The following is a 27,345-nucleotide window of genomic DNA, read 5'->3' as shown; positions in this document are numbered from 1 at the left end:
GTTCAAGTGATTCTCTTGCCTCAGCAATCTGATTTTCTTATGGAGAAGACTATATTCAACAAATTTTGAGTACCTAATACCAAAACAACACTTGATTTTCTGACAGCTGGATGACTGCTTTCTTAGGCCAGTTTGCTCCAGGATCTGAACTGTTTTGAAAACCACATGCTGGTATATTACAGGAATAATTGCAATTACGACCTGTAGTGTCTAGTACAGTGTCAGTGTCTTTGCCTAGTGTGGAAGCCTCCAAGTATTTTATGTAGAAAGAACTGAAATCATTCTATGTAACAGGACCTGGAATAATCAAAGTCACATTTAGCCATGTAGTTTCACGTTCCATATTTCTACTTACTCTACCAATTATTTTTGCTCTCCAGAGTGAGGCAGAGATTTGAAGGGCATCACTTTATTCCAAAGTTGATCATTATTGAGGGGGATTTTTACAGTCTTGCTTCCCTCCTCCCTTAGCTCCCTCCTTGTTAGAGATGCTAACAAGAATTTCCATGGTCCTAAGATACTGGAGGAAGTAAAAAAGGTGAAGGCCCTGCACACTTTAGTTCATGTTTGGCATGTCTTGGCCTTCACCCTGTGTGAGGCAAGGAGACAAAGACATGACATTAAAGTTACAGATAAATACCAGTGTATTAGTCCATTTTCATACTGCTATAAAGAACTGCCTGAGACTGGGTAATTTATAAAGGAAAGAGGTTTACTTGACTCATAGTTCCTCATGGCCAAGGAGGCCTCAGGAAACTTCCGATCATAGCAGAAGGTGAAGAGGAAGCAAGGCACCTTCTTCACAAGGTGGCAGGAAGGAGAATGAACACAGAGGGACCTACCAAACACTTATAAAACCGTCAGATCTCGTGAGAACTCACCGTCATGAGAACAGCATGGGGGAACCGCCCCCATGATCCAGTTACCCTCACCTGGCCTCTCCCTTGACATGGGGGGATTACGGGGGCTACAATTCAAGATGATATTTTGGATGGGGACATGGCCAAGCCATATCATACAAGGAATGACTGATACTGAAGATGCTAATTTTCTTTCCCTGGGTTGGCCAGGCTTTCGTGTCTGTCCATGACTGACAGAGACCAAACAGGTTGGTTTAATCCCATTGCCCTCTAGTGCTTTCCAGTGTTGGCCAAAATGTCACCTTCATTGTAAACATTCCTCCTGGGAAAAAAATGACTTTCTATCATACGATTAGGGAGGAGAGAAGAGGAAGCAAGAGAAAGGTTTAAAATGTTGTACAGAAGTTTCCAACCACAGGAGGAGCAAAACACCAAAGAAGCTGTAGAATACAGGGTGAGGCAAAGAGCTGGCGCCCACGGTGTGCTGTCTGAGCAGGCATGCCAAGCCAAGGTTGAGGCTTCCTAGGACCACGTCCTGCCTGGGGAAGCATTCCAGTCCTTCTCGTCATGGAGAAATGGCCAAGCCCCGTGCAGCTGGAGGGAGGCCACATACACCACACTGTCTTTGCAAAAGTTTCCCAGGGAAGACACAGACCAGCTAAATGATCTCCAACCCATCCTTGGCTAGAGGCCCAGGCTAAGGAAAGCTGGGCAAGTCCATGATGTCTGATCAGAGCGGGGCTGGGGTTCAGGTCTTAAATAACAGGAAGCCCCCAAATACAGTGCCCTGCAGGCTTCTCTTTGTTATTGATCCCTGGGTTAACTCAAACCACACTCGCTCACCCTTCTGCAGCTCAGCCATAGCAAAGACAGTTGCTGTGCTTCCACCCCCCTGCCCAGTGGTATGGACTGGAGTCCGATGGTGACCTCCAAACACCAGCTGCCCAGTGCCTGGCCCTGGGCCAAATTCAATGCTTGCTGCAAACAGGTAGACACCACGCTCAGGGGCTCGGAAATAGCCATGTTCAGGGAAGTAGCTGCTGCCAACGTTGATGTGCATAGTGTTGAACTTCACCGTCTGCAGGGCATCAGTCTCTCCTGAAAAGCTGGCATAGAAGGCCACAGGGGACCCTGAAACAAAAGAGGAAAGTGCTCAGTGACTCGTCTCTTACACCCTTGGATGGGAAACTAAACCCTGAGACCCACCGTCCTCACCTTACTAGTACTGGAAATAGGTGACTATTTCTAGATAACCTATATATTCCCAATGGCTGTGTTACTGCAAGGAGCAGAGCTAGATGGCCAGTTCTCAGTTTTCCACTAATTGAGAGGAGGGAAAATGCAAGTCTGTTGTCTCAGCTGATGTACCTTTTAACAAAACGCCTTCTCTCTTTTTTGTGTGTGTGTGGGGGTGGTGCAGGGGGGACAGGGTCTACTCTGTCTCCCAGGCTGGCAGCCATGGCTCACTGCAGCCTTTTTTTTTTTAAATTAATTAATTAATTAATTAATTTTTGAGACGGAGTTTCGCTCTTGTTACCCAGGCTGGAGTGCAATGGCACGATCTCGGCTCACTGCAACCTCCGCCTCCTGGGTTCAGGCAATTCTCCTGCCTCAGCCTCCTGAGTAGCTGGGATTACAGGCATGTGCCACGATGCCCAGCTAATTTTTTGTATTTTTAGTAGAGATGGGGTTTCACCATGTTGACCAGGATGGTCTCTATCTCTTGACCTCGTGATCCACCCGCCTCGGCCTCCCAAAGTGCTGGGATTACAGGCTTAAGCCACCGCGCCCGGCTTTTTTTTTTTTTTTTTTTTTTTTTTTTTTTTTTTTTTTTGGTAGGAAAAGAGTCTTACTATGTTGCCCAGGCTGATCTCAAGCGATTCTCCTGTGTCAGCCTCCCAAAACATTGGTCTTATAGGCGTGAGCCACCATGCCTGACCACAAAGCACTATCTCATTTGATCCCATTTCCTCCCAACTTCCTTGAAAGACAGTAACTCTGATGGGCAATAACTCTGACTGACAAAATGGGCTGAATTCTTCACCGGCTGCCCAAGGCTACATGATTTGCAAATGGCAGGCTGGGACAGGAACACAGGTCTCTGACTCCTAGGCAACCGCTACTTGCTAGGAATGTTGAGATACTCAAGGGAGAGAAAATATCCATCCTCAAGGTAATAATAATGCTAACACCGGGGAGGTAACTGCAGAGCCATGAAGGCTGGATCCTCCTGGATGTTGGAGACAGAACCTTGGAAAAAGAAGGAAAGAGCAGGTGGAGCCAGGGAAGAGAAGCCCCTTCAAGCTGGTCTTTTTTTTTTTTTTTTTTAGTTGATAAAGTGTCTCTTGTTGCCCAGACTGGACCTCAGCCCCACAAAGTGCTGGGATTACAGGTGTGAGCCACCGTCCCTGGCCAAGCTGGTCATCTTAATGTGGTTTTTCAAAATGTTCACAGAGCCCTGAGGTTACATATGGGTAAACTGAGGCCCAGAAAGAAAAAGCTTATTGCTCCAGACCACACAACTAGTAAATTACCAAGCCTCCAGGGAGCAGACCTTGAATCTCTTGACTTCTGGTTCTCTGCAGGGTGCATTTTAGTTAGTCTTAGGACAGGAACACAGACAGAACACCGGTGCCAGGCCCATGCATGGACACAGAGTCAGAGGAAGCTGCCATGTGTGGAGGGTGGACAAACAGCCAGGAAGAAGCCAGCCATGCTGCCTGGCCAGGATGGTTGGGCAGCTGGGGACAGGGTCATGAGACAGCATGGGAAAGGTGAGTCCTGCTTGGGTCCTGGCTGTGACACTGGCCATGGCACCAACAAGGTCATGCCCACCATGGGTTTCCTCAACTTGCTCCCTCTCTAGGAGTTGAAAACAAAGTCCCCATTTCTTAGGTGATGAAACCAAGGCCTGAGAAGGAACGGTTTGCTGAGCAATTAGTGACTTGGATCCTGGAACTAGAGCCCCAGCTCTTTGCCTCCCAATCCAGCAATAGCCTTGTGAATAAAGAAATGTTGCTTTTCTCCAGTTCTGGATTGAGTTCTAATTTTCTGAGAATTAGAGAGTTGAGAATAGCTTTCCCATTTGTGTTAAGATTGTGCCAAGTCGGCCGGGCACAGTGCTCATGTCTGTAATTCCGGCACTTTGGGAGGCCGAGGCGGGCGGATCGATCACCTGAGGTCAGGGTTTGAGACCAGCCTGACAAACATGGAGAAACCCCCATCTCTACTAAAAATACAAAATTAGCCGGGCTTAATGGCGCATGCCAGCTACTCAGGAGGCTGAGGCAGGAGAATCGCTTGAACCTGGGAGGAGGCAGAGGTTGCGGTGAGCCGAGATCGGGCCACTGCACTCCAGCCTGAGCAACAAGAGCCAAACTCCGTCTCCAAAAAAAAAAAAAAAAAAAAAAGACTGTGCCAAGTCGGAGGCTTGCGGCTGCTTCTGCAATCCCCTAACACCCAGCAGGTGGGGCGCTCGCCAAGCCGAAGGAAGGCCGGTCCGCAGCGCCCTCTGCCGGTGCTGGGCCCTGGTTCCGGCCGTTGCGGCCCGGCGCCTGCGCGGGGACTTCCTCCGCAGAGGGAGACCCCACCCAGCCTTGCGCCCGACAGGCCACAAGATGCGGGAAGGACCGTGCAAACTTAGAGTGCGCTTCCCTGCAGGGCACACATTCCTGCAAACAAATTAAGGGAAGAGTGTGTGTGCGCGCGCGCGTGTGTGTTTGAGACAGTCGTGTGTGTGTGTGTTTGTGTGGGTGTGTGTTAGAGACAGCCCTACTCTATAGCCCAGGCTGGAGGGTAGTGGAGCAATCTCGGCTCACTGCAACCTCTGCCTCCCAGGTTTAAGCGATTCTCCTGCCTCAGCCTCCTGAGTTGGGATTACAGGTGCCTGCCACACCTGGCTAATTTTTGTTGGTTGGTTTGTTTTAGACGGAGTCTTGCTTTGTCTTGCCCAGGCTGGAGTGCAGTGGTACCATCTCGGCTCACTGCAGCCTCCCCCTCCTCCTCGACCTCCCCAAGTGCTGGGATTACATGCATGAGCCACCGTGCCTGGCCTAATTTTTGTATTTTTAGTAGAGATGGGGTCTTGCCATGCATGTTGCCCAGGCTGATCTCAAACTGTTGGCCTCAAGTGATCCACCCGCCTCAGCCTCCCAAGGTGCTGAGATTACAGGTGTAAGCCGCTACACCGGTCCGGAAATTTGTTTTTAAGGAAAACATTTTTTTTAAACAAACGATCATTGTAGTGAACACATTCCTAAACCATCGAGCAAATTCTGAAAAGTCATCAGCATATTGAAGCCTTGCACCATGCACGAGAGGAAACGAGGGTAGTGTCAGTGTATGTTGACACAGCCTGGCCCTGAAAATGCTGGGGAAACGGGAAAACGTTGACTGGCTTCCTACGTGAGGTAAGCCTCGTGCTAGGTGTTTGGTAAATGCAGCTGTCTTCATAACTTTGACGTGAGTTGGGATTCTGCCATTTTACTGAGGAAGAAACAGACAGGTGATGATAGACCCTAGGTGCCTTTCACTGCTTTGCATTGCCTCTTGGGCCACAGGGAGGGTCAACGGTGGCGGGACTGCCTGGGATGGGACTTTGACAAGGCCTTAGACTTGCCACATAGCAGTGGTGGCCTTGTTCTTAGCCCTGTGTCTGGGTGGGGAATGGCCCCAGCTCCAAGGCCAGCTTCGGGCAGAGTCATTTAAGACACAGAGCCTAGTTGTCCCCCTCCCAGAGCCATGCTCAGGGAGCGGATGGGAAGTTTGGTCATACATCCCTTCAGCCTCAGAGCCAGCTCCCAGGCCCAAGGACCTGCAGGGACCAGCCATGGAGGGCCTTTTGGAGGGGACGAACCAGCACCCTAAAGACAGCACTCCCCTGCCGCTCACTAGCTGTTCGTGCCTCAGTTTCAGGTAAGGTGGTAGTGCTGATGAGTGTGTCACTGACCTGTTGGGATGGGTCACTGTGGTAAAGTCCAGGAAGGGGACCTAGCACAGAGCAGTGATACGGGTTAACTGTATTTGCAGAGAATGGGTTCCTTTCAGGGCCCACAGCTTTCCCTGTACAGTCCACTGGGGTGTATACTGTAATAAAAGTTATATGAATGTGGTTTCCCCCGCTATCAAATCCTATTGTACTGTACTCACCTATTTTCTGATCATGGTTGATACAAGAAACTGAAATTGAGGCTGGGCACAGTGGCTCATGCCTATAATCCTAACACTCTGGGAGGCTGAGATGGCAGACTGCCTGAGCCCAGGAGTTTGAGACCAGCCTGGGCAACGGTAGCAAGACTCTATCTCTACAAGAAGTACAAAAATTAGCTGGGCATGGTGACATGTGCCTGTAGTCACAGCTACTCTGGAGGTTGAAGAGGGAGGATCAGCTGAGCCCAGGGAGGTCGAGGCTACAGTGAGCTGTGATCCCACCACTGTACTACAGCCTGGTTGACAAAGTGAGACCCATCTCCCAAAAAAAGAAAAAAAAAAAACAACTAAATCATGGAATGTGAAACAGCGGCTAAGTGGGGCTGCCCATGGCAAGAGGCCACAATCTCTATCCACATTCTCCCTGGATACAGTGGCTTGGCACATGGGGACGAAGCGGGTACAGTGAAGAGCTGAGATGTGGGGACCTGAGGGCTGCCCTGGCAGGGTGGGAACACTCCCCTCTCTGCAGCAGGAGCATTGGGCTCTGCCTGCTCGTGGGCTCTGGCACTAGCAGGTGGTTCTTGTGACTTTTTCTGCCTCCCCATAAGCCAGGTAGCTTGTGAGGCCCACAGCTCTGAAAAGGAGCTGGGCCAAGGGGAGGGTGGACCCCGAGTAGGGGTGACTGATGGCCGTCCTGTTCTCTTTCGTCCTGGCCCCCTTGGAGGCAGAAGAGCTGCTGGCAGCCCACCCTGGCCTCCTAGACTCGCCCAGTCTCCTGGGCACAGGAACTCACCTGCCTCCCAGAGCGCCGTACCCAAGGCACCTGGCACAGGCCCTGTGATGCGCACGTCCACCAAAGGCTCCGCTTCCTTTTTGTCTCTCTTTCGGGGAGCTTCCAGACCTTTCTGCTGCTGCTTTTTTTTCCTGCTCAGCATGGTCTGCAGCTTCTCCAGGTCCAGGCTGACATTGGCTGCCACCAGCTCTTGGAAGTTCCCAAAGAGGCTGTGGAAGAGCTGTTGGTGCTGCTCCAAGCTGCGCTGGGTGGCGGAGAGTGCACCGTGGAGGCCGTCGAGGGAGGTGTTGAAGGAGACTGCCCCGGCCTCCGCCTTGGCCTCACAGCACCCTCCGACACGCTTGACTTCATGGCTCAGGCTCTGGAGCTCCCGAGCCAGGCCTGCCAGGGTGGTGGTGGCGGCCTCCTCGCGGCCCACGTCGTGGCTGGGCTCCAGGCGCTCTGCCGGCCGCGGGAGCTCCGAGGCCTGCTCCAGGGCCGCCACCCTGGCGGCAAGCACGTCCCAGCCAAGCGCCTGCTCCTGGAGCCCGATGGCGGCGTCCTGTAGGGCCACTCGGATCTGCTCGTAGCTCAGGGGCAGTGGCCCCGGGGCCTCCTCAGACATCTCCTCCATCACCTCCTCCCCGAAGAGCGCGGCCAGCACCGCCTCGTGCCGCAGCGCGTCCTCCAGCAGCGCGGCGAAGGCGCTGTGCAGCTGGCGCACCTCGTGGCGGGCCTCGGCCGCGGCCGCCTTCAGCGCGCCCACCTCGTCGTCCAGCGCCTGCACCTGGCTCCGGAGCCGCGCCGTGGCCGCCCGCGCCCGCTCGCCCTCCGCTTTGTGCGTATCCACAGCGAGTGACACAGCGTCCACAGCGCTCTGCAGGGCCTGCAGGGAGGGGCCGTCCAGCTGGCGCCGCTCGTCCAGGCTCACCTGGGTCTCCTCCAGGGCGCGCGTGGCGCCCCTCTGGCCCTCCCCAATGACGTCCAGGTCTAAGTAGAGCTTCTGGCAGTTGCAGTCCTTCACGTACTTGATGAGGTCGGCGTGGGCACCCTGCAGGTGCTGCAGCGTGAGGTTGAGCTCCAGGAACTGCCGCTCCACCTGCTCCTTGTTCTCCTCCATGATCAGAGACTTCTCCATCAGGATCACCCGCAGCTCACGGAGCGCCGTGTGGTTCACTTGCAGCTCCTCCACCTGCCGCTCCACCTTGTTGATCTGATCAAAGGTCTCGTCCGATTCGGAGTACAGTTCCTTGATCTCATCCCCATGCTGGGTCAGGGTGGCCCTCATGTCCCCCAGGGTGTTCTGCAACTCCTTCTCTCTGAGAGCCGTGGTCAGGTGCAGCTCTGAGAGGTTCCTCTGCAGCTGGCTCAGCCTGGCCTGCAGACTCTCCGGCTCAGGCTTTGCCCCAGCCCAGGGCGTTGCCACCACCAGGCTTCCATTGGTCCCTCGGGCCTCCTGGGCCTTGTGCAGCCTCTTCAATTTGGTGTCCATATCGACCTGGAGCTCCGAGACCGAGCGGTGCAGGGTAAGCTGCTGGGCGTGCAGGCGGTCTTCCATGTCCTGCTGCAGCTGACCGACTCTCTGAGCATTCTCCTGGACTTTGGCCTCAAATTTGGCACCAAGCTCCTGGAAGTCAGCCCTGACCATGGCACTGTCCTGGACTCTCGAGATGGCCTGGCGGTTGGCCTCCACATCAAGAGACAGGTTTCTTATGGCCTGGGCAAGGCTGTGCAGACTTTCATTAAAGCTCCTCCACATGGGGCTGAAATGCACTTCGAGGAAGGTGTCCATATGGGGTAGCAGCACCTGCTCCACGGATCTATCAGGAAACTCTGCAACAGAACAGACATGCAGTGTGACACAAGCCCTGCAGGAGCAGACACTCCTCCCGGGCTGGGACCAGCAGGGTCCTCCCCCACTCCCCTCAATGGACTAGGCTCTTCCTTAGTTCCTGAAGCCTGCCGCTCACCATGCTCTGTTTGATTTGCTTCCAACGTTGCAGCTGTGAGGTTACCAGGCAGGGCCTTCCACAGGCCTGGCAGGCTGTCTGCCACCTGGTGCACATCATTCTGGAGATCTCCCTGCAGGTGTTCCTGCCGTTCCTGTTGCACCTCAGCCTCACCAATCACTGCAGCAAGGTGGCCTGAATACACAGCAGACATAAATGTCAAGGGCTAACTCACCAGGCTTGGGAAGACCATGAGGTTCAGAGGAGAGTTGAGGGCTGAGAACAGGGAAGGTAGCTGCTGATGTCCTCTGAGCAGGGGCTTAGAACCCTTAAACCCCTGGAGAGCAAATGCATTGCAAGTGAGCCCTCACTCTGCCGCCTACACCCACAGCAGACATGACTAATCAATAATGGCACACTCCCCTTTTAAGCACATGCAGATGGCCTCACATCATTCATTGCAGCCCTTGTCAGTAAATACTTCATCACATGATGAAATTCATTTGCTTTCTCAATCTTGGCCCCCAACCTCGAAGGGCCCTGCTGCAAATGGTGTCTCTCAGTGGGTTTCCTGTGCTGACTCCAAGACCAACGACAGCATGACTCCCTGGCCCTGGTTAGGGCTGTGGGGAAGGGTGAGAAAGCTTTTTTCTAGGCACAGGGCTTGTGTGGTTCGGGGGGGGGGGGGGGCAAGGAAAGTCCCAAATGAACCAGTCCTTCCCAGAAGATGGGGTGAAGGAAAAGGGTATGTGTGCTCAGCCAGCAGGCAGCTAGGGCCCCGTGAGCCTGGCCTTCAAGGTGGGAGGTGGTGCAAGCCACAGAGGAGGCCTTGCTGATTCTGGAGGCAAGGTTTCCCTGAAATGGCACTGCCGTATCACAGGAGAAAGGGCCAGCTGGTGATGTGGGCTCCACCAGGGTGCCTGCCCCTTCTGATAAGGAACACACCAGGTTCGAAGCTGATTGGTCCATCCCCAGGTTCCCGGTGGCCGTCACCAGGATCTGCAGGCTCAGGGATTGCCATGGAATCTGCAAAGAAAGCATTAGATATTGACCCAGTGGTCAGAGAAGCTGCTTGACCTTCGGAATCAGTGGTCAAATGGGGAGGGGGCCGTAGGGAGCCCTACCGTGGTGCTCGCAGTGGGGGCCTGTGTAGCCAGGGCAGCACCTCCAGGCCAAGGAGGTCAACACCTTCTGCTTGACGTGGTACACTGGCTTGTGGGCCATTCGGTACCTGGAGGAGAAGGGCTGGCTCAGTGACTCCAGGGAGGGCCTGCTCCGGGCCTGGGCAAATGGCTCGCTCCACCCCCCGCCACTCACATGACTTTGACTCTCTGGCAGTCTGGAGCCCCCTGCGGACATGGCTGCTGTGAGTGGATGAGAAATTTCTCTGTTTTGCAAACAGCTAGTAAGGTGACCAGCTTGGACATCGGGTAGGGGCACCAGTTTCTGGAAAACAAGGCAGAGGAGAGAGCAGCTGAGCCGCATCCAGGCCAACAGAGGGTGCTGGTACAGAGCCACGGGTCCCTGCCTCCTGCCTGAGCAGTGCTGCAATTCTGGACTCCACTATCCTGAGGAGACAGCCCTCTGCATTATTCATCCCTGGGCTCCAGAGCAAATGTTTCACAATCCCTGCCTGCAAAGAGGGCACCTGCTCCACCACCTTCCCGAAGCCTCCTCTAACCAGCACAGAGAGGCTGAGAAACCAGCCAGAATCTAGAACTGTGAAAAGCAGCTCCCGGGTGATAACTGTTTTAGCCAACAAAACTAACAGCCAGAGTGTGGGGAAAACACCGTGTGTGTTGCAGCTGTCTGAATGGATTCCTGTTGACGAGGTTAGCCGCAAAGCCAGAAAGGCTCTTGCTGTTTTTCCTGGTACCAGGGAGGCTGCAGGGTGCAGCTGAGGCTGGAGAGTCCTGGGTTCGAATCCCTCACACTTTCCGGCTGTGCGAACCCATGACACACTTAGGTGGCTGCTGTTTCCCCATCTATACAACGGCGATCATAATGCCCTCCTCTGAGTGGGCAGAGGAGCCCCAGGTGCCTGGCTCCTGACAAGTGTTCTGTGAACATGGCTCTACCGCCCCATTCCAGCTGCCCTGGCAGCTTGCCCAGCTGCTACTTAACGTGAGGGACCAGCTCCCTGGCCATGCTCGTTAGGACCATTCTAGAAAGAGGCTTTCAAACAGTTGTCCTAGGGGAAGGTAAGCAGCTGGGTGGAGCAGCGTCCTCTCTGGGAGTGGTCACCTCATCGAGGTCATGCAGGGTGGCAGGGGGTCACACGCAGCATCCTGCACACCTGAGAGGTAGCCCCTCCATCCTGGCCCTTCACCAGCATGTACTATGGTGTTCCAGGAGCGGGGGACGCTCATGCTGATGGAGCCCCAGTTCACTGACCTGGTGGCTGACTCCATAGAGTCAGTGGCAGTGGGTCAGAGAGCCCTTCCCCAGGCAGCCAGTTCCCAGGACAGAGCTTGTCAGAGTTGCAAGTGGCAATGATCTCTGTGGCACAGTGCAGCTTGGCACCTCTTGGGTGCCAGGTGCAGGGCTTGAGCTCAGAGTATGGATGTGGAGGTGCAGACTTTCCCTTCAGTGTCCCCAGGGAGAGTAGGTACTCTCAGAATGGGTGAGGGGTGCTAGGATCTGCAGAGACTTTCAGGAGAAGGAGCTAATGAGCTGTGTCTTCAAGCCAGAAAATCGGATGAGGCACCTGATGTGACAGGGGTGCGTGGGGGTGAGGAAGGGGCTGCAGAGAGAGGCTGAGGTGAAGAGAGAAGCCAGACCTTGCAGAGAGCTGGCCCGTGTCCTGAGGGCCTGGGAAGTTGTGGAGGGGTTACAGCAGGGAAGTGGCGTGAAACCCTGGTTCCTGGGTGCAGAGAGGATGGGAGGGCAAGATGTTGGCAGCTGTGTCCAGGGGTAGGGGAAGATGACGGCAGCTCGGACTGAGCGATGGTGGACATAGGAGAAGTGGCCACATCTGTGAGCTGTTAGAAAGCAGTGTTCAGAGGCCTTGGTGATGAAGTGGCTATCTGGAGCCAGTCTCTTTCCTGGGGTCATCAGGCACTGTCACACAGGGATAGTGCTGGGAAAGGCAGGGGCGAGGGACTGAGGGGATTTGAGTGATCATGTTTTGAGTGCTGAGCCCTCAGCCTGCTTTACCCTCTCAGCAGCAGACTGGAAAAGCTTCTCAGGAAAATGAGCCAGTGGAGAGGCAAAGACCCAAAGCTGCTGTCACCAGGGGTTCTCCCATAGAAACTGCCAACCAGAAACTCTTAGGCCAGACAAAACACGTCAGAAAGGGGTATCCATACACCCCAGCTTCCAGTCAGCTTCTCAGTCTTTTTCCTCTTAAGTGAGCAGACATCCAAGATTTACCCGAGAAACATTCTGTTCCAAAAAAGGGCCAGGCACAGTGGCACACACCTGTAATCCCAACACTTTGGGAGGCTGAGGTGGGAGGATCCTTTGAGCCCAGGAGTTTGAGACCAGCCTGCACAACATAGTGAGACCTCATCTCTACAAAAAATTAGCCAGGTGTGGTGGCACGTGCCTGTAGTCCCAGCTATTCAGAAGCATGAGGCGGGAGGATTGCTTGAGCTGAGGAGTTTGAGGCTGCCGTGAGCCATGATTATGCCACTGTACTTCAGCCTGGGTGCAGAGCAAGATTCTATCTCAAAAAAAAAGGTCAAAGTGGACAAACAGAAAAATGTCAACTTGGACCAAAACCATGACTGTGTAAGGAGTCAAACTCTTGCACTGAAATTTCCAGATTGATAAGAGAAATTACTGCATCCAAGAAACAAGAACAGGAAGCTATGAAAAAAAAAAAAGTGAAGAGGGATGGGAGAGAAAGGGTGAGCATTCAGAGAACAAAAAAGTACTCTTGGAAATTAAAAGCATAACAATAGAAATGAAAATAAATTTAATGGAAATGTTAGAGGGTAAAGTTAAAGAAATTTCTCTGAAAGAGCAAATGGAGAGATGAAAAATTGGAGAGAGAAAAGAAAAATAGAGAACCAGTCTTGCAAATGTAACATCCAAATAATAGAAATTTCAGAAAGAACAGAGGGAGAAAATCATCAACGAAAAAAAAATCAGGTCTGACATGGTGGCTCATGCCTGTAGTCCCAGCATTTTGGGAGATTGAGGAAGGAGGATCACTCGAGCACAGGAGTTTGAGACCAGCCTGAGCAACATGGCAAGATTCCAATCTCCACAAAAAATTCAAAAATTAGCCTAGTGTGGTGGTGTGCACCAGCTATTCAGATGGCTGAGGTGGAAGGATCCCTTGAGCACGGGAGGCTGAGGCTGCAGTGAGCTATGATCATGCCACTGCACTCCAGCCTGAGCAAAAGTGTGAGATCTTGTCTCAATAACAAACAAAAAATACATTCCGGAAGTGAAGAATTTCAATTCCTAGCTTCAAAGCACCACTTTGGGAGATTTTCAAACAACCCAGGTTCCAGAACATTTACCTCCCATATATCCCTCATCAGGAGACTATCTGATGAGCAGTGGCTTGAAATATTGCCTGCACATCAACACCACTATGCAAGCCGGGGATGGTGGCTTGCATCTGTAATCCCGGCTACTCAAGAGGCTGAGATGGGAGGACTGCTTGAGGCCTGGAGTTCAAGATCAGCCTGGACAACACAGTGAGACCCCATCTCAAAAAAAAAAAAAAATCCACAAAAAACCATTGTGTAGCACTTTAAAAATAATAGTCTTGGCGGGGCGCGGTGGCTCAAGCCTGTAATCCCAGCACTTTGGGAGGCCGAGACGGGTGGATCACGAGGTCAAAAGATCAAGACCATCCTGGTCAACATGGTGAAACCCCGTCTCTACTAAAAATACAAAAAATTAGCTGGGCATGGTGGCGCATGCCTGTAATCCCAGCTACTCAGGAGGCTGAGGCAGGAGAATTGCCTGAACCCAGGAGGCGGAGGTTGCGGTGAGCCGAGATTGAGCCATTGCACTCCAGCCTGGGTAACGAGAGCGAAACTCCGTCTCAAATAATAATAATAATAATGATAATGATAATAATAATAATAATAGTCTTGGGACTGGGTGTGGTGGCTTACACCTGTAATCTCAGCACTTTGGGAGGCCAAGGCAGGAAGATGATTTGAGGTCAGGAGTTCCAGACCAGCCTGGCCAACATGGCAAAATCTGTCTTAACTAAAAATAGAAAAACTGGCCGGGCATGGTGGTACATGCCTGTAATCCCAGCTACTCGGGAGGCTGAAGTGGGAGAATGGCTTGAATCCAGAAGGCGGAGGTTACAGTCAGCTGAAATCATACCATTGTCCTCCAGCCTGGGCGACAAGAGCGAAACTCCATCTCAAAATAAAAATAAAAATAAAAATAGATAAAGCTACCTCCCAAGAAGTAGCAATGCAAGCATGTTCTTTAGTGACACAGAGGTAAACGTGAGACAAACACCTGCAAAGTTGAAAGTCATTGCCTTTGGGGACTAGAGGGAGCTGGGGCTTCTGACAACAAGCCTTATAGAACCAGTTGACTCTTAATCCGGAGATCAGCAAACTTTTTTTTTTTTTTTTTTTTGAGACGGAGTTTCGCTCTTGTTACCCAGGCTGGAGTGCAATGGCGAGATCTCGGCTCACCGCAACCTCCGCCTCCTGAGTTCAGGCAATTCTCCTGCCTCAGCCTCCTGAGTAGCTGGGATTACAGGCACGCGCCACCATGCCCAGCTAATTTTTTGTATTTTTAGTAGAGACGGGGTTTCACTATGTTGACCAGGATGGTCTCGATCTCTTGACCTCATGATCCACCCGCCTCGGCCTCCCAAAGTGCTGGGATTACAGGCTTGAGCCACCACGCCCGGCCAGCAAACTTTTTCTCTAAAGGGACAGATAGCAAATATTTGACACAAGAGCAGCTACATAATTGGCAGGGCCCAGTGCAAAATGAATATGTGGGGCTTCTTGTTCAAAAAGTATGAAGAATTTCCAGATGGTCACACCCAGGGTGGGGCCCTTCAGAATGCAGGTCCTTGTGTGTGACTGTGCAGGTCACATGCCCCTGATGCTGGCCATGGTTTCAGGCTTTCCAGGCCGCATGGACTCTGTCCCATCTACGCAACTCTGCTGTTGACCATGAAAGCGGTCACTGACAATAGGTAAATGAACCAGCGTGGCTGCGCTCCAATAAAACTTTGTTAGCAAAAACCGTGGTGGGTTGGACTTGGCCCACTGTCCATAGTTTTCTGATCTCTGCCAATGAGTATGTATAACTAATACAACTGATAAAAATAAATAAAAATCATTTTCATCAGGAAGAGAAAATGCAGATGAATAATCAAGAACGTATTGGAACCCAGGCGCAGTGACTCATGTCTGTAATCCCAGCACTTCGGGAGGCTGAGGCGAGTGGATCACTTGAGTCCAGGAGTTTGAGACCAACCTGGGCAACATGGTGCAACCCTGTCTCTACAAAAAATACAAAAATTAGTTGGGCATGGTGGTGCGCACCTTTAATCCCAGCTACGTGGGAGGCTGAGGTTGGATGCTTGAGCCAAGGAGGTGGAGGCCGCATTGAGCCGACATTGCACACTGCACTCTCTCCTGGGCAATGAAGCAAGACTCTGTCTCAAAATTTTAAAAAGGGCATTTTAAAAGACAGAAATGAGTAGGGAGTTTCTCTTATACAGCTATCAAGACTCCAAAGCTAAGGAATGAAACAATGGGGCACTGGGTCAGGATTTGATATGCCAGGCAGTGGGAACAGATACCAAGAAGGGGCAGTGAATCTCCAAGGGATCAGTAAACAGTAAAAAGGAACAGAAGGAAGGGAGGGAGGAATGCTCACTCAACACTGAAACAGAGGGCTGGGAAGCGCTGGCTCGGAGCTCAGGAGCCACAGGTGAGATGCTTGCCGGCACAGACATCTGCCTGGCCCCCATGGAAAGTCCTTGAACATGGGTTCAGCCCAAGGGAAAATCTCTCTTAGACCAGTGGTTCTCAACAGGAGAGGGGACCCACTGTTACAGTGAACCCCAAGTTTCTCTTCAAAGAATCAGTATGTCAGTATGTTCCGCTCTCTTATTCTTTCTCTATTTTAAAGTTTAACTTCCTTGTAATATCAGTAAACACCCTTCCCCACTGGTTCTAATCAGTAGTTCACATCTGTTCCCCCGGCCCCTGTCTCCATCCTGACTCCTCCCAGTCACCTGCTCCAGTCACCTGTTCCAGTTACCTTCTTTGACCTAGGTCACCCCTGGCTACCTGCTCTGACCCACCTGTAACCATCCTTCCCGACAAAACACCCACCCTGCCTCTCCAGCTCGGACCCCTGCTCTCTTTAAAATAGTCAATCGGGATTAGCTTAACTTGTGCCGTCTAACCATAGCCAACAGGGGAGCGACACAGCGGTAGAGACAACCCCTGTCAGGCATAAATCTCCCTTCCCCCTTTGTCCACATGTGCCCCCACCATTGCTCCATCCATTAGCCACACCCTTCTATAGAAGTAAATTGCCTTGCTGAGAGGATTTATCTTCGAGTGCTATTTCTTTTGCAGCATCAAAATTTTACTTATAACAGCACCCCAAGTGCATCGTCGCATCTGGGTGGTGGGTGCTACCCATGACTGGGTGTCTCACAAATGAGGACCAAAGATGCTTCCAAATACCCTACAAAGCATAGGACATCTATGCACCCCACACCAAGTAATGTAATTCTCTAGTCCAAAATGCCAGTAGTGCCAAGGGTGAGAAACTCTCTCTAAACCAAATTCCATTCCTTGCAAACCTCTGACCGACTGCAGAGGGCCTGGAAGGCCTTTGCCCCAGGCATGCCTGGCCTGGTCCAGCCTGCCAGGAGTTACCGGGACTTTCCACCTCAAGCTCCTGGAAGTGGAAACTATACCGCCCACCCTTCCTGCGCAGGAACTTTCTCCACTGACCTGCCCAGACCCTGGGCTTCAGTGCCACTGTTCTCTCTGCCCACGCTCCCCACCCTGGGCAGGCCCTCCCTTGGCACAGGACAGGCTGCTGGCCCCGAACCCTGGGAACATTCCTGACCTTTGCTTTGGTTTCCTCCAGCTCTTGGCAACTTCTTGCTGGCCCTCAATGCCCATGACCCTGGGCCAACTTGCTGAGGCATCCATTGTTCCCTCTGCCCTTCTGTGTCAGGCTGGCTCCATCTTTGTGCCCTCCCTTGGGGAGCCCTGCTGGGTGCCCTCATCTCCCATTGGGCTATTGAGGGGCAGGTGCCAGCTCAGAGTGAATGTGGGGCTCCTCTGGCCTGCCCTTGGTCTGCTGTGGCCCCAACCTGCGGTCCCACCCAGATGGGAGGGAACGGGGACTCCTTTGGAGCTTTAAATGGAAGCAGAGTGGCCTGTGCTCTCCTCTCCTCCTCCTCCCTGAACAAACCCACAGTGACCTTGAGCAAGGCCCTTCCCCCATCTCTCTCGGAAATGCGAAGGAGCTGTGCCTCTGCGGCACTCAGAACGGGTGTGGTGGGAAGGCAGAGGGAGCCTGAGTGTGGGGGGAGGGCGCAGCATTATGCAGATGATGTGGAGTGCCTTCCCCTCGCCAGCCAGGAAACGCCCTCCCAGGGGGCCTCGAGTCTTCCTTGGGAAGGAGGGTGTGTTCTCCGCAGCCTTATTTTCCGAGGCCCTGAAGCCAGCCATTAACCTGATCATTCCAGGGGAGAAACTCACAGGGTTTTGTCCTTGAGTCAGAAATGGGCCTTGGCAGAGAAGCCTGAGGCTCTCTCCGCTGCCAGCCCAGAGCTGAGAATCCCTCAGCATGGTTCTGGAAGCTTCAGCTGTGGCCAGTGGGGGTTCTTCCCTGTTCAGGCCAAGGGCTCTGTGCCTGGGTGGGGGAAAAAGGGGGCAGGAACAGGTGCAAGAGATGCATTGTGGCCCAGAGAAGGCAGCCTGCTCTCTGCCCTGCTCCTGTGTGACCTCCAGCCATATGCTGGACCCCGAGCCACAAGCTCCCAGCTGGGAAAATCCCGATGCTCCTTGCATGAGGGTCAGGAAAAACCTTCGGCCAGTGACTGGGGCCAGCCAACCTCCTGGCAGCAGTGTCCCCTGCATGGCCATGGGGACAGCACAGAGAACGCCTGGGTGGGCCCCAGCTCTCACCTGTTACTTAGGAGCTCTGTGGCCCTGGGGGGTGTCCCCACCCCTCTGAGCTGTCACAGCAATGGGACAGGTGGGACACCTTGCCTGGGGCTCAGCACTGTCCCTACCACAGACTGAGTTCCACTGGGACCGCAAATCCTGGGTCTGAGGCGCCCACATTCTATGCACCCCAAGCCAGGGCATGAAAGAGCCTCTTCCTCCCGCAGTCCTACGGCTCAGGCTTCTGGCTCCATGGACTGGGCCCCTTGGGGTCCCTGGCGACTTAGGAAGCAGTTAACCCCTTCACTCCTCCGCTGCAGGGAAGTCTGAGGACCTACTGGTTCTATGCAAGCTTCTCCTTGCTAAGGGTCTTATTGGGACCTGCATCCAGGGCCTGCCTTAGCTTTGGGGCTCTGGAAACAGATGTGAACAGCAAATGCCGAATGGAATTCCTGGCTCAGGCTTCCAAGCCTCCTCCTGACGGTGTGGGTGTCACCACCCCTGCTACTGGAACCCAATCCGCCTCCCCTTCCCTTGCTTCGGGGACGGGAGCTGGAGCCCGCTTCCGCCTCCCGGGTCGCAGGAGCACTGGAAGCAACCAGCCCAGGAAGCTGCAGCATTTCCTTCCTTTCCCACCAGCCCATCCGGGCTTGTCGAAAGAGCAGGGGCTTGCCCTGTGAAGACCGAAGCTTCTGGATGCCGGAGGGAAACCCCTGCAGGCAGGGGGCTTCCAAGCTTGGGACACCTGGGCATTCCTGGGCCAGGTCCATGTACCCTCCCACTCTGAGACCCCCAGGGAATGACTGAGGGGCCCCTGCAGGGCTGCCTGTCAGCAGTTTCCAGACCTTCTCCTTGGGGCTCAGGGAGCAATGTATGTCCCTCCCTGCAACCAAGGGGGTAGGGAAGAAGAGGAGCAGCTCCCTCCTCCCCCCTGTCCACTGGGTCCCCTCATCTTCCCTTTCATCAACGTGAGGAAGGTGGCCTGAGACTCAGCCCTGGAGCTTCCTTGGTCCTGAAATCAGAGCAGAGTGGCTGGATGTCCCCCACCGAGAATCACCTGCGCCTCCCAGCCCTGAGCAGAGCTAGGGGCAGGAGGGAACGTGGTTTCTCCATGGCCAACTGCCCAGCTACTGCTCCCCATGCCACTGCCACCAGCCCCTCCCTCACTAAGGGGCCTCTTTCACCTCCCTGGTCAAATCCACTTTCAGGAAAAGTGCCCGACAAACCTGCAACTCAGAAGCCAAATGAGACCTATTGCAGGCAGGTCCGCTGTGCTGGTGGCCCTCACACCCCAAAGAGAAGGGTAAGTCGGCCCCTCTCACTCCCTAAATCCATGTGGCTGCCCTTAGCCAAACAGGTCTGGGGGCAGGGGGGTGGGGGTAGGAGCACCTGAGGGTTGGGGCTGGCTCCGAGTGCTGCAGAGTCGAGTGTGAGCTCTAGAGTCAGACTCAGACCCTGCTCCTTAGCTGTGTGACCTTGGGTGAGCCACTCAGCCTCTCTGAGCCTCAGGCTCCTCCTGTGTAAGTGGAGCTGTCGGAGGGATGAACTGAGATACACAGGGCAAGGTGCCTGGCCCCGTAAACAGCACCTGCTGCTCCGACTGAGCGGCAGCTGGAGATGAGGGGGACTTACAGGCGCAGCGCCTTAGCAGCAGGAGAGGCCCTGGCCCTGTACAAAGAGAACGCTGGAAAGCTGTCCTGGGTCCAGTCGCAAGACCATCCTGCCTACTTATGGGGGCGCTGAGGCAGAGCTCCCTGGACTGTGCTCTGGAGAGCAGGGGGCCCTCTCTGCTCACTGCTGGCGGTCAGAGCCAAGTCCTCAGGGAACTCAGATCAAAATCTGAGGGCAGCCTTGCTGGGTCTCAGCTTTCAGAATTGATTTCTTTCGAAGAACAGGAGGTATGGCCAAGTCAGCTGGAAGCGGCTGCAGCCAGAGTCCCCCAGGGGCCCACGATGGGTGATTGATGGTAGGAGCTGTGCCTCTGGGCCAGCCCCAAAAGCCCCATTCTCTGCCATGGCTCAGACAGGGAACTCCCTGCCATTCTTGGGTGGACTCTGAAGCACCCAGTCCAGGCTCCTTGTTCAGCCTCAGGGCTGGCTCAGCAGATAGATACTATTAGCCCATTTCACAGATGGGACCTGAGGTCCAGAGAGGTCCTTCTCTGTCTGAGCTGGGATCAGATCTTACCCCATGACCTCTGCCAAGGCCTAGGCCCTCTTACCGTCCAACAGGGTCCCTGCCGGTGTCCTCAGCCTCTGCCCTCCAGACCCCAGGTAACCTGGAGCTCTGCAGATCAGAGAGCCTAGTGCTGGGAGCCTGGGCCCATGCCCCCAGCAGCCCCCAGCCCAGGGGTCCTCCAAGGCTGAACAGCAAGCTCAGGATCATCTCGGTGGTGGGGCAGGCTCAGTTCACGCTCAGCCTTGGCAAGTGGCTCCAGAAACTGCTAGTGACGTTGTCTTCGAGTTAAATCTCAGGAGGAAAAGAAAATACCAGGACAACAAAGAGAGGAAGTGGTGTGGGCCGGCCCACCCGATGGGTCTCGTCCGGCCCCCTGACCACCCCGGCTGGCCCTACAGGGGCCGACAACCACACAAGCCAGTTCCTATCCCTGAGGACTTGGCTCAGGGACTCTGGGGATGTGGTAGACACAGGGGGTGGCCCCGCCAATGCAACCTTATGGGACCCTGCTCCCTGGGAGCCAGGAAAAGAGCGTGGACTTTGAGGTGGGGCTGCAGGAAGTGGTCAGGTCCGTCTCAGGGGACCTGCTGCCCATCCACGCTGCTGGCCAGGAAGTGGGAGGCACTCCATGCCTCCTCAGCACCTTCAGCACTGGGCTGTAGGGGCCAGCAGTGGGTGGAGGCTCAGAGAACAGAAGGGGCTATTCTGGGGTCACACAGCATGCGGGCAGAGATCAGGGCATGGGGAAGCCCTTTGTTTCCCCACCCCCACCCCCTTGCATCTCACAGGAGCCCAGGGTCTTGCAGCATCCAGGATGCTGGTGGGTAGCTGCATAGCCCGGGCTGCCGGAGGCTGGCCACTCTCACCTGACAGGCCTGTATGGTCCCGAGCCCTACCTAGGATGCTGGGGACATTGACCAAGGTGCCTCCCCTCTCTGTGCCTGTCGGTCTAGGTGTAGCATAGACACAGCGCCCTGGGACCCAAGAGTACCCAGCCAGGGCTGCCCCCATGAGTGGGCAGGGGCAGGGCAGCAAATGAATAGGGACAGGGATGGGTAGGGAGGTGGCCAGCTCCTGGAGGGCAGGAGGTATGAGAGCTGGGCTGATCCCGCAGGAGCCCAGGGAGCCTGGTCTCTGCCTTCCTATCCTGCAGGAAGGTGAGGGTGAGCGAGCCTCCCTCCTTCCCTCCCTCCCTCCCTCCCTCCCCGCCCCCACAGCGCGCGGGGCTGGCTGGGCTCCAGCTGGCCTCCGCATCAATATTTCATCGGCGTCAATAGGAGGCAGCCGGGACCGCTGCGGCAGCACTCGTGCCAGCTCAAGCCCGCAGCTCGCAGGGAGATCCAGCTCCATCCTGCCCGCAGCAGCCCAGCCCTGCGCACCCACCATGGATGTCTTCAAGAAGGGCTTCTCCATCGCCAAGGAGGGCGTGGTGGGTGCGGTGGAAAAGACCAAGCAAGGGGTGACAGAAGCAGCTGAGAAGACCAAGGAGGGGGTCATGTATGTGGGTAAGTGGGGCATGGCAGGGTGGGACAGTGCGGCAGCCAGAGGGTGGGGTGCCCAGTTACCTTCGCCAGATCTTACTCCCCAGCCCCAGGGAGGCATTTTTGGAGGGGGCGAGGTGCTGGCTGTCAAGGTGGGGTGTCCAGACCCTGGAGCATCCAGTGTCTTGCGCACACCCACGTGTGTTTGTCTCTGGCCTCCTCAGGACCTCTGGGTGTCAGAGACTGCAGACAAGGCTGGCTACCTGTCTGTGCACACACAAAGACTCACCCAAGCACACCAGGTTCCCCTGAGCCTGGAGTCCCTGGAGCCATGAGCAGCCTGGAGCTCAGGCGGCCCCCAACCTCTCCACACGGGAGCCACTGCAGCCAGGCCATGGGACCCACCCTACCCAGAGAGAAGGGGTGGGCTGGGGGATGAGACCCAGGCTCAGGGTTCCCTCCCGCCTGATACCCTCCTGGCTCCCTCCGAGGAAGGGAAGATCAAGCTGATGACTCAGCTCTCCGCCGTCCAGTCCTAATGTTGCTTCCGAGGCCCCGCCACACCCAGGCAGGGGCTGGACCCTCAGGCCGGGTCTCTCTTGTCCCCCTCTTCTGTCCCCTTCCTATCCAATCATTTCCTCTAGACACAGCAGGAAGCGGTCCTCTGAATGGGCCGCCTGCCCCCAGACACCATCCTCACCCCCCTGCGACCCTGCAGTTTGTCCAGCTGTTCTGTTGTGTTTGTCCTGACCGCCCCCAACACCTGGAGCGGGGTCTGGCCTGACGGCTCCACTTCCTCCCCAGGAACCAAGACCAAGGAGAATGTGGTGCAGAGCGTGACCTCAGGTAAGGAGCCCGGGGGCCAGGAGACATGGGGTGGGCCCCCTGGGGCTCCTGCATCCTAGTGCGGGGGGAGAGTGGGGGGGCTCCAACCTAGAGTCCTCCCTTACTCCCAGACTGGGGTCCCAAGTCCTACAGACCCCTGCAGACCATGAGGCTAAACTAGAGTGAGCGTCCCCTTCCCCTCACCAGCATCAGAGCTGCCCTGGGGTCAGAGGGAGCCGGGGCAGTCCCAGCAGAGCCAGGGCTCTGAGCTCCTGGGAAGGGGCTGCGTGCCCGACTCCAGCAGGCCTGCCGCGGGGCCGGGGCCGGGGCCAGCCAGTGTCCTCCCGCAGTGGCTGAGAAGACCAAGGAGCAGGCCAACGCCGTGAGCGACGCCGTGGTGAGTAGCGTCAACACCGTGGCCATCAAGACCGTGGAGGAGGCGGAGAACCTCGCGGTCACCTCCGGGGTGGTACGCAAGGTGAGCCCCGGCGCTCAGACCCACCCCGTCCACTCCCGGGCCCAGAGAGGCCGCTGGGGGAGACGGCATCACCCCACTCCACACCCCAGGAAACAAGACGGGGAGTCGGGGGCTGGCTTCAGTTTCAGCACCCACTGAGCGCCGGCATGGGGTGGGGTCCCTGCTTGCTCTTTGACCCGCATTCGGGTCTGGAATCCCCACAACCACCCCTTCGGGGGGACTCGGGGGTCCATCTCATAGACAAGGAAAGTGAGGCTCGAAACCACACCTCTGGACGGCTCTCAGCATTTAGGAGACGCCACATTTTGTAAGTGAAAACGGGGTCCACATGGCGACAGGCAGCCTCCCGGGCAGTGATCACCCGGCCAGAGGCTGAGTCACACGCGCCCCCTGGACCCAGCTTTTCTCCCTGTGCTGGGCGGGGCTGCTGCCTCCTCCTGGGAGCCGCAGGGAAGCAGCGTCCCCTGGTGGTGGGAAAGCAGAACTGGGTCTGACCCCACCCTCTGCACCTGCCTGTGTATGTGTGTGCACGTGTTGAGTGTGCATTTACATGAGAATGTGTGTGGGTGTGCATGTGTGTGAACGTACGCGTGTGTGTGCGGCCCAACAGCAGACAGCACAGGAGCAGTGGGGCGCTCCCCAGGGACGGGTGTTGGCCGGGTGAGCTGTCCCTGCACCTGTGACACAGCAGGCCTTGCACGTCTTATGCTTGTTAGTTCATTCAACAGACAGAAAATCCCATGAGACAGGGTGTAGAAACTAAGGCCCGTGGAGATTCATGCGCCTCGGGCCCATGGCTAGTTCATGTGAGCTTGGAATTCTGAGCAGCCTGTGCTCTGAGAGACCCTGTGGCATCTTAGGTGGTAACCTGGGCTAGGATTCTAACCTGGGGGTGGAGTGGGGGAGCAGTGTCCAGCTCTCCTACCTGCTGCGGGCCTCCTGGGTGGTGGAGTCCCAGGCTCCCAGCTCTGAGAACCCCTGTGTTGGGAGTGAGTGGGTGGAAGGGTGGGGGCTGCCCTACTCCTCCTGGCTCTGGGGCAACGCCCAGGTGTCTGCTTCCAGGGCCAGCACAGGGTCTTCATGTCCTTGGAGCCAGCAACTGCTCCCTCCCTAGTTCCCCTTCCTCTTTGTATGAACTTGAGAAGCAAAAGAACCTCTCTGGGCCTCTGTGTCCTCATCTGCAAGAGGGTGGTGAGCGTGTCGATCTCCCTGGGCTGTGTGATGAGGCAGGGCCATGACCGCCATGAAGCGATTCTCCTGGCCCATGTCTGCACGCAGCAGAGGAAGGCAACCATCATCACCATCAGTGCCCTGGGCAGAACACATAGAGCCCCAGGAGGCCCCTCCTTCCCCACCCCCAGCAAAAGAGGCCCTGGGATGAGGGTGCCCACACTCCCAGTGAATCCTGGAGCGGGCTAGTGAGCCCTTGGAGCCACCTCAAGGGAGACTCATCTCCTGGTGACACCCAAAAACCAGTCATGACTCATCTCCCGGTGAACCATGAAAGGCCTCAGCAGAGATGGTCTGACCGCTCATGCCCCTACCCTCATCACCAGCTTTAGGGTGGCAGGACTTGACAAGTGGTACCTGCCCTGCCCATGGAGAGCCTGGCCGACTCCAGCCAGCACAGCACTGCCTTTTTATGCCCCACTCCGCTGAGGGGCAGGATGCCCCTGGGGCAACACAGAGGTGGCAGGACTTTCCAGAGGCAGGTGCTGAGGCCAGTGTCCAGGCCAATCACCAGTCTGGTCCTACACACCCAGCTGTCATGGCCTCTCACACAAATGTCTGGCTGGCATGGAATGCAGGAGACAGAAGACGGGAAGTGGGAGAGGGTTGTGTAACCTCTGCTGGCCCTGACCAGCCTGAGCCTAGAGCCTGTCCAGGAGGCAAGGAGAGGAGCTCATGCTCCTGGAAACTGGAGTGGGCCTGGAGCAAGTCTGACCTGATGCCCACACCCCCCACCACTTTGAGCTTGGAGCCCCTGAGCTGCATGCCAAGCCCTGTGGCCTCAGAGTCCCTATGTAAACCCCAATCAGCCTTCCTTGTAGAGCTACTGAGGGTGGGGTCTGGGGCTTCAGGGGCCTCTGCCCACCCTCACCCCCACTCCACCCACCTCACCCAGGTTCCTCATCAATGAAGACCAACTAGGGGTTTCTCAGAGATTGGGGACCAGCTTGAAGGGTGAAGCTAGGCTCCAGGGTACTTGGTGCCCCTGGAAGGCCTTGGCATTGTCAGACAGAGCCGAGGCCTCCAGCCTCTCCAAGCACAAGGCCTCTGCTCCTTTTTGGGGCCCGGGTGGACAAGGCCTGGTTGCAGGCAGCTAGGGGTCTCTGCATTCTCCACGTGGTCTCAGGTCCCTTTTTCTCCCCTACAGGAGGACCTGAAGCCAACTGCTCCCCAACAGGAGGGTGAGGCTGCCAAAGAGGAAGAGGAAGTGGCCGAGGAGGTAGGAGCTAGCTCCTGGGGTGCACCATGGAGGGTTCCTGGGTAGGGACCGCATGTCCCACAGACTCACTGCTTCCTTCCAGAGCCCACAGGGGCCGCCTGACCTTCTGCAGCCTCCACGGGGACTGTGGGTAGGGCTAACCTTGAACCTGAGTGGGAGGTCCCCACACAGATGACCCGTCAGGCGTGGGGCACACAGGACAACCTTTCCCAGCCCAGTCAGCGTCGCCCGTGAGGGTTGGGGCCTGGAACTGTGTGTGCAAGTCATTCTTTCTCCCAGGCCCAGAGTGGGGGAGACTAGAGCTGCAGGTCAGCGCGGACGCCCTGAGGAGCGCTCCTCTGCCTTGGACACCATCCCCTTCCAGCACAAGGAGTGCCCGCCTTGAGTGACCTGTGGCTGCCCACGCTTCTGCCCTCATGCCTGGCCACCCTGGCCTATCACCTGTGCTGCTGCACCGACCTCACTGCCCTCCCTCAGCCCCGCCCCGCCTCTGGTCCTTCTGACCCCACATATGCTGCTGTGAATTTTTTTTTATGATTCCAAATAAAACTTGAGCCCACTCCAGCCATGCTTCCTCTCTGTGCTGGGTAGCTTGAGAAGGGATCCCCAGGTCCCCCCCAGGAAGAGGAGCACATGCAGCCTGTTGATAGGACCAGGTACCCTTCGTGGAACCTGTGTGAACAGGCACTGCCTTTAGGAATACCCCCAACCCACCCATTGCCTTTAACATGGAGGAGGTGGCCCTGCCTTTGGCAGGATTCACAGACCCATCCACAGGGACAGTGTCGCTCAGCCTCACGGTGGCCCCTGCCTGCCTGCTCTGCATCCCTGAGGAAGCTTCTGTCAGCAGGAGGTGAAGATGGGCTCCTGGGGCTTCCCTTCATGTGCGTCCTGGGCTCCAGGGTCGCACAGGGAATGGGGCCACCTAACTTCCTCCCTGGGGCAGATGGTAACTTTCAAATATGGAGAAGTCTAAACCTAGTGAGAATGAAGGGCATACCTCAGCAGAGACAAGAGGTGACCTTGCGGTGCCTCCCTCCTGGCCCCACCCAGCCTCACGCTCCCCACAGGACCTGGAGCCAGGTACCCCCTGCAGCCCTCCTGCACCCAGAAGCCTGTCAGGTGCCACTAAAAACACAACACAGATGCACGAGGCCACACCTTGAAAGAAAACTAAAAGGCAACAGCTGCTGACTTCTTCGCAGGTGTTGACTGGGCCCTGTTCTGAGCACTTGACCTTATTCAATCCTCAGCACAAACCTCTTAAGTCGGAGCTGTAGATCCAGGTTTTGCTGAGAAGCACAGGACTGGGCAGAAGCCCAGGTGGCCCCAGCCCTGCTATGGCCACGGGGACTGCATGGGCCCCGGGGTGCTTACAATGGATCGCCCCCCACCCAACCCAAGGTTTCAAAACAACCTCGGGCCCGCTGGCCAGTGTCCTACATGAAGGACTGTTTGCGTCGTGCCTGGCAGGCTTGTTCAGAGTGGGCTAAGCAAACAGCCCCACTGGCCAGGGTTGTTTTGAAATCTGGTATGCCTGACAGGCTTGTTCAGAACAGGGTTCCCTGGGGATCCCGCCTTTCCCTTTGATACTCAGACGGTTTGGGCTTAGAGCATCTCAGTGACTTGCCCCAAGCCTCCAGGCCTGGGTGTTGGAGGCAGAGCTTAAGTCCATCCACACGTGACTTCAGACATTGCCCTGTCCACACCACCTCCCCCTCCAGTCTCTGCAGTAGGTTCAAGGGGAGCCCAGGGGGCTGGGAGCCCAGTCAGGCCTAGCTGAGCAGAGCTGTATGTGCCGTCTAGCCACGGACATCCACTGGGAAGGCAGAAAGGAACAGGGGGCTGCTGGTCTCCACACCCCCAAACCCTGCCACGGGCAGGCAGGATGGGTCTGGAAGCAGCTCGGGACAGTCAGGGCTGTTCCTGCTCCCCAGCCCAGACACGTGCACATAGCAGGCCTGTACGAACCCCAGGAGGAGGGCACCTGGGCCTGGGTGTGCCCGAGAGTCCTCTGGGCTATGAGAGAAAGCAAGGAGGGGCAAGGCCGGTCAGGTGATGGGGTGAGGGAGAGGGCACCTATGCCCAGCTCCCAGCGACAGCCTTCCCCAGGCTC

The 27,345-nt window shown here is 55.7% G+C and overlaps 2 protein-coding genes across 2 annotated transcripts; one reads left to right on the top strand and one right to left on the bottom strand.

The window, feature by feature from the left end:
• On the bottom strand, positions 1-20,462 carry MMRN2 (multimerin 2). The gene is made up of 7 exons (XM_003929952.4): positions 20,040-20,462; positions 10,050-10,178; positions 9,857-9,963; positions 9,678-9,758; positions 8,754-8,927; positions 6,805-8,616; positions 1-1,991 (listed from the first exon to the last, which is right to left on the bottom strand). Exons 1-7 carry the CDS (start codon positions 20,201-20,203, stop codon positions 1,609-1,611), a joined length of 2,850 nt encoding a protein of 949 aa, XP_003930001.3. The 5' UTR covers positions 20,204-20,462; the 3' UTR covers positions 1-1,608.
• Positions 18,477-25,793, top strand: SNCG (synuclein gamma). The gene is made up of 6 exons (XM_074382184.1): positions 18,477-19,121; positions 21,274-21,501; positions 22,282-22,323; positions 22,653-22,780; positions 25,158-25,229; positions 25,509-25,793. The coding sequence occupies exons 2-6, from the start codon at positions 21,381-21,383 to the stop codon at positions 25,527-25,529; spliced, it is 384 nt and encodes a 127-aa protein (XP_074238285.1). The 5' UTR covers positions 18,477-19,121; positions 21,274-21,380; the 3' UTR covers positions 25,530-25,793.
• Positions 25,794-27,345: the final 1,552 nt, after the last annotated feature.

This window comes from Saimiri boliviensis, chromosome 12 (assembly GCF_048565385.1).
Source record: "Saimiri boliviensis isolate mSaiBol1 chromosome 12, mSaiBol1.pri, whole genome shotgun sequence".
Classification (NCBI taxonomy): Eukaryota; Metazoa; Chordata; class Mammalia; order Primates; family Cebidae; genus Saimiri; species Saimiri boliviensis.
The sequence above is the reverse complement of the archived record's forward strand: the minus strand, read 5'-3'. Positions and strand labels throughout refer to the sequence as shown.

Coding starts and splice junctions, on each gene's coding strand:
- MMRN2 (XM_003929952.4), bottom strand. CDS start 20,203: ATGATCCTGAGCTTGCTGTTCAGCCTTGGAGGACCCCTGGGCTGGGGG. Junction 9,964..10,049: donor TGCCAGAGAGTCAAAGTCAT/GTGAGTGGCGGG, acceptor CTTCTCCTCCAG/GTACCGAATGGCCCACAAGC. Junction 9,759..9,856: donor CCCCCACTGCGAGCACCACG/GTAGGGCTCCCT, acceptor CTTTCTTTGCAG/ATTCCATGGCAATCCCTGAG.
- SNCG (XM_074382184.1), top strand. CDS start 21,381: ATGGATGTCTTCAAGAAGGGCTTCTCCATCGCCAAGGAGGGCGTGGTG. Junction 21,502..22,281: donor GGAGGGGGTCATGTATGTGG/GTAAGTGGGGCA, acceptor CTTCCTCCCCAG/GAACCAAGACCAAGGAGAAT. Junction 25,230..25,508: donor AAGAGGAAGTGGCCGAGGAG/GTAGGAGCTAGC, acceptor TCTTTCTCCCAG/GCCCAGAGTGGGGGAGACTA.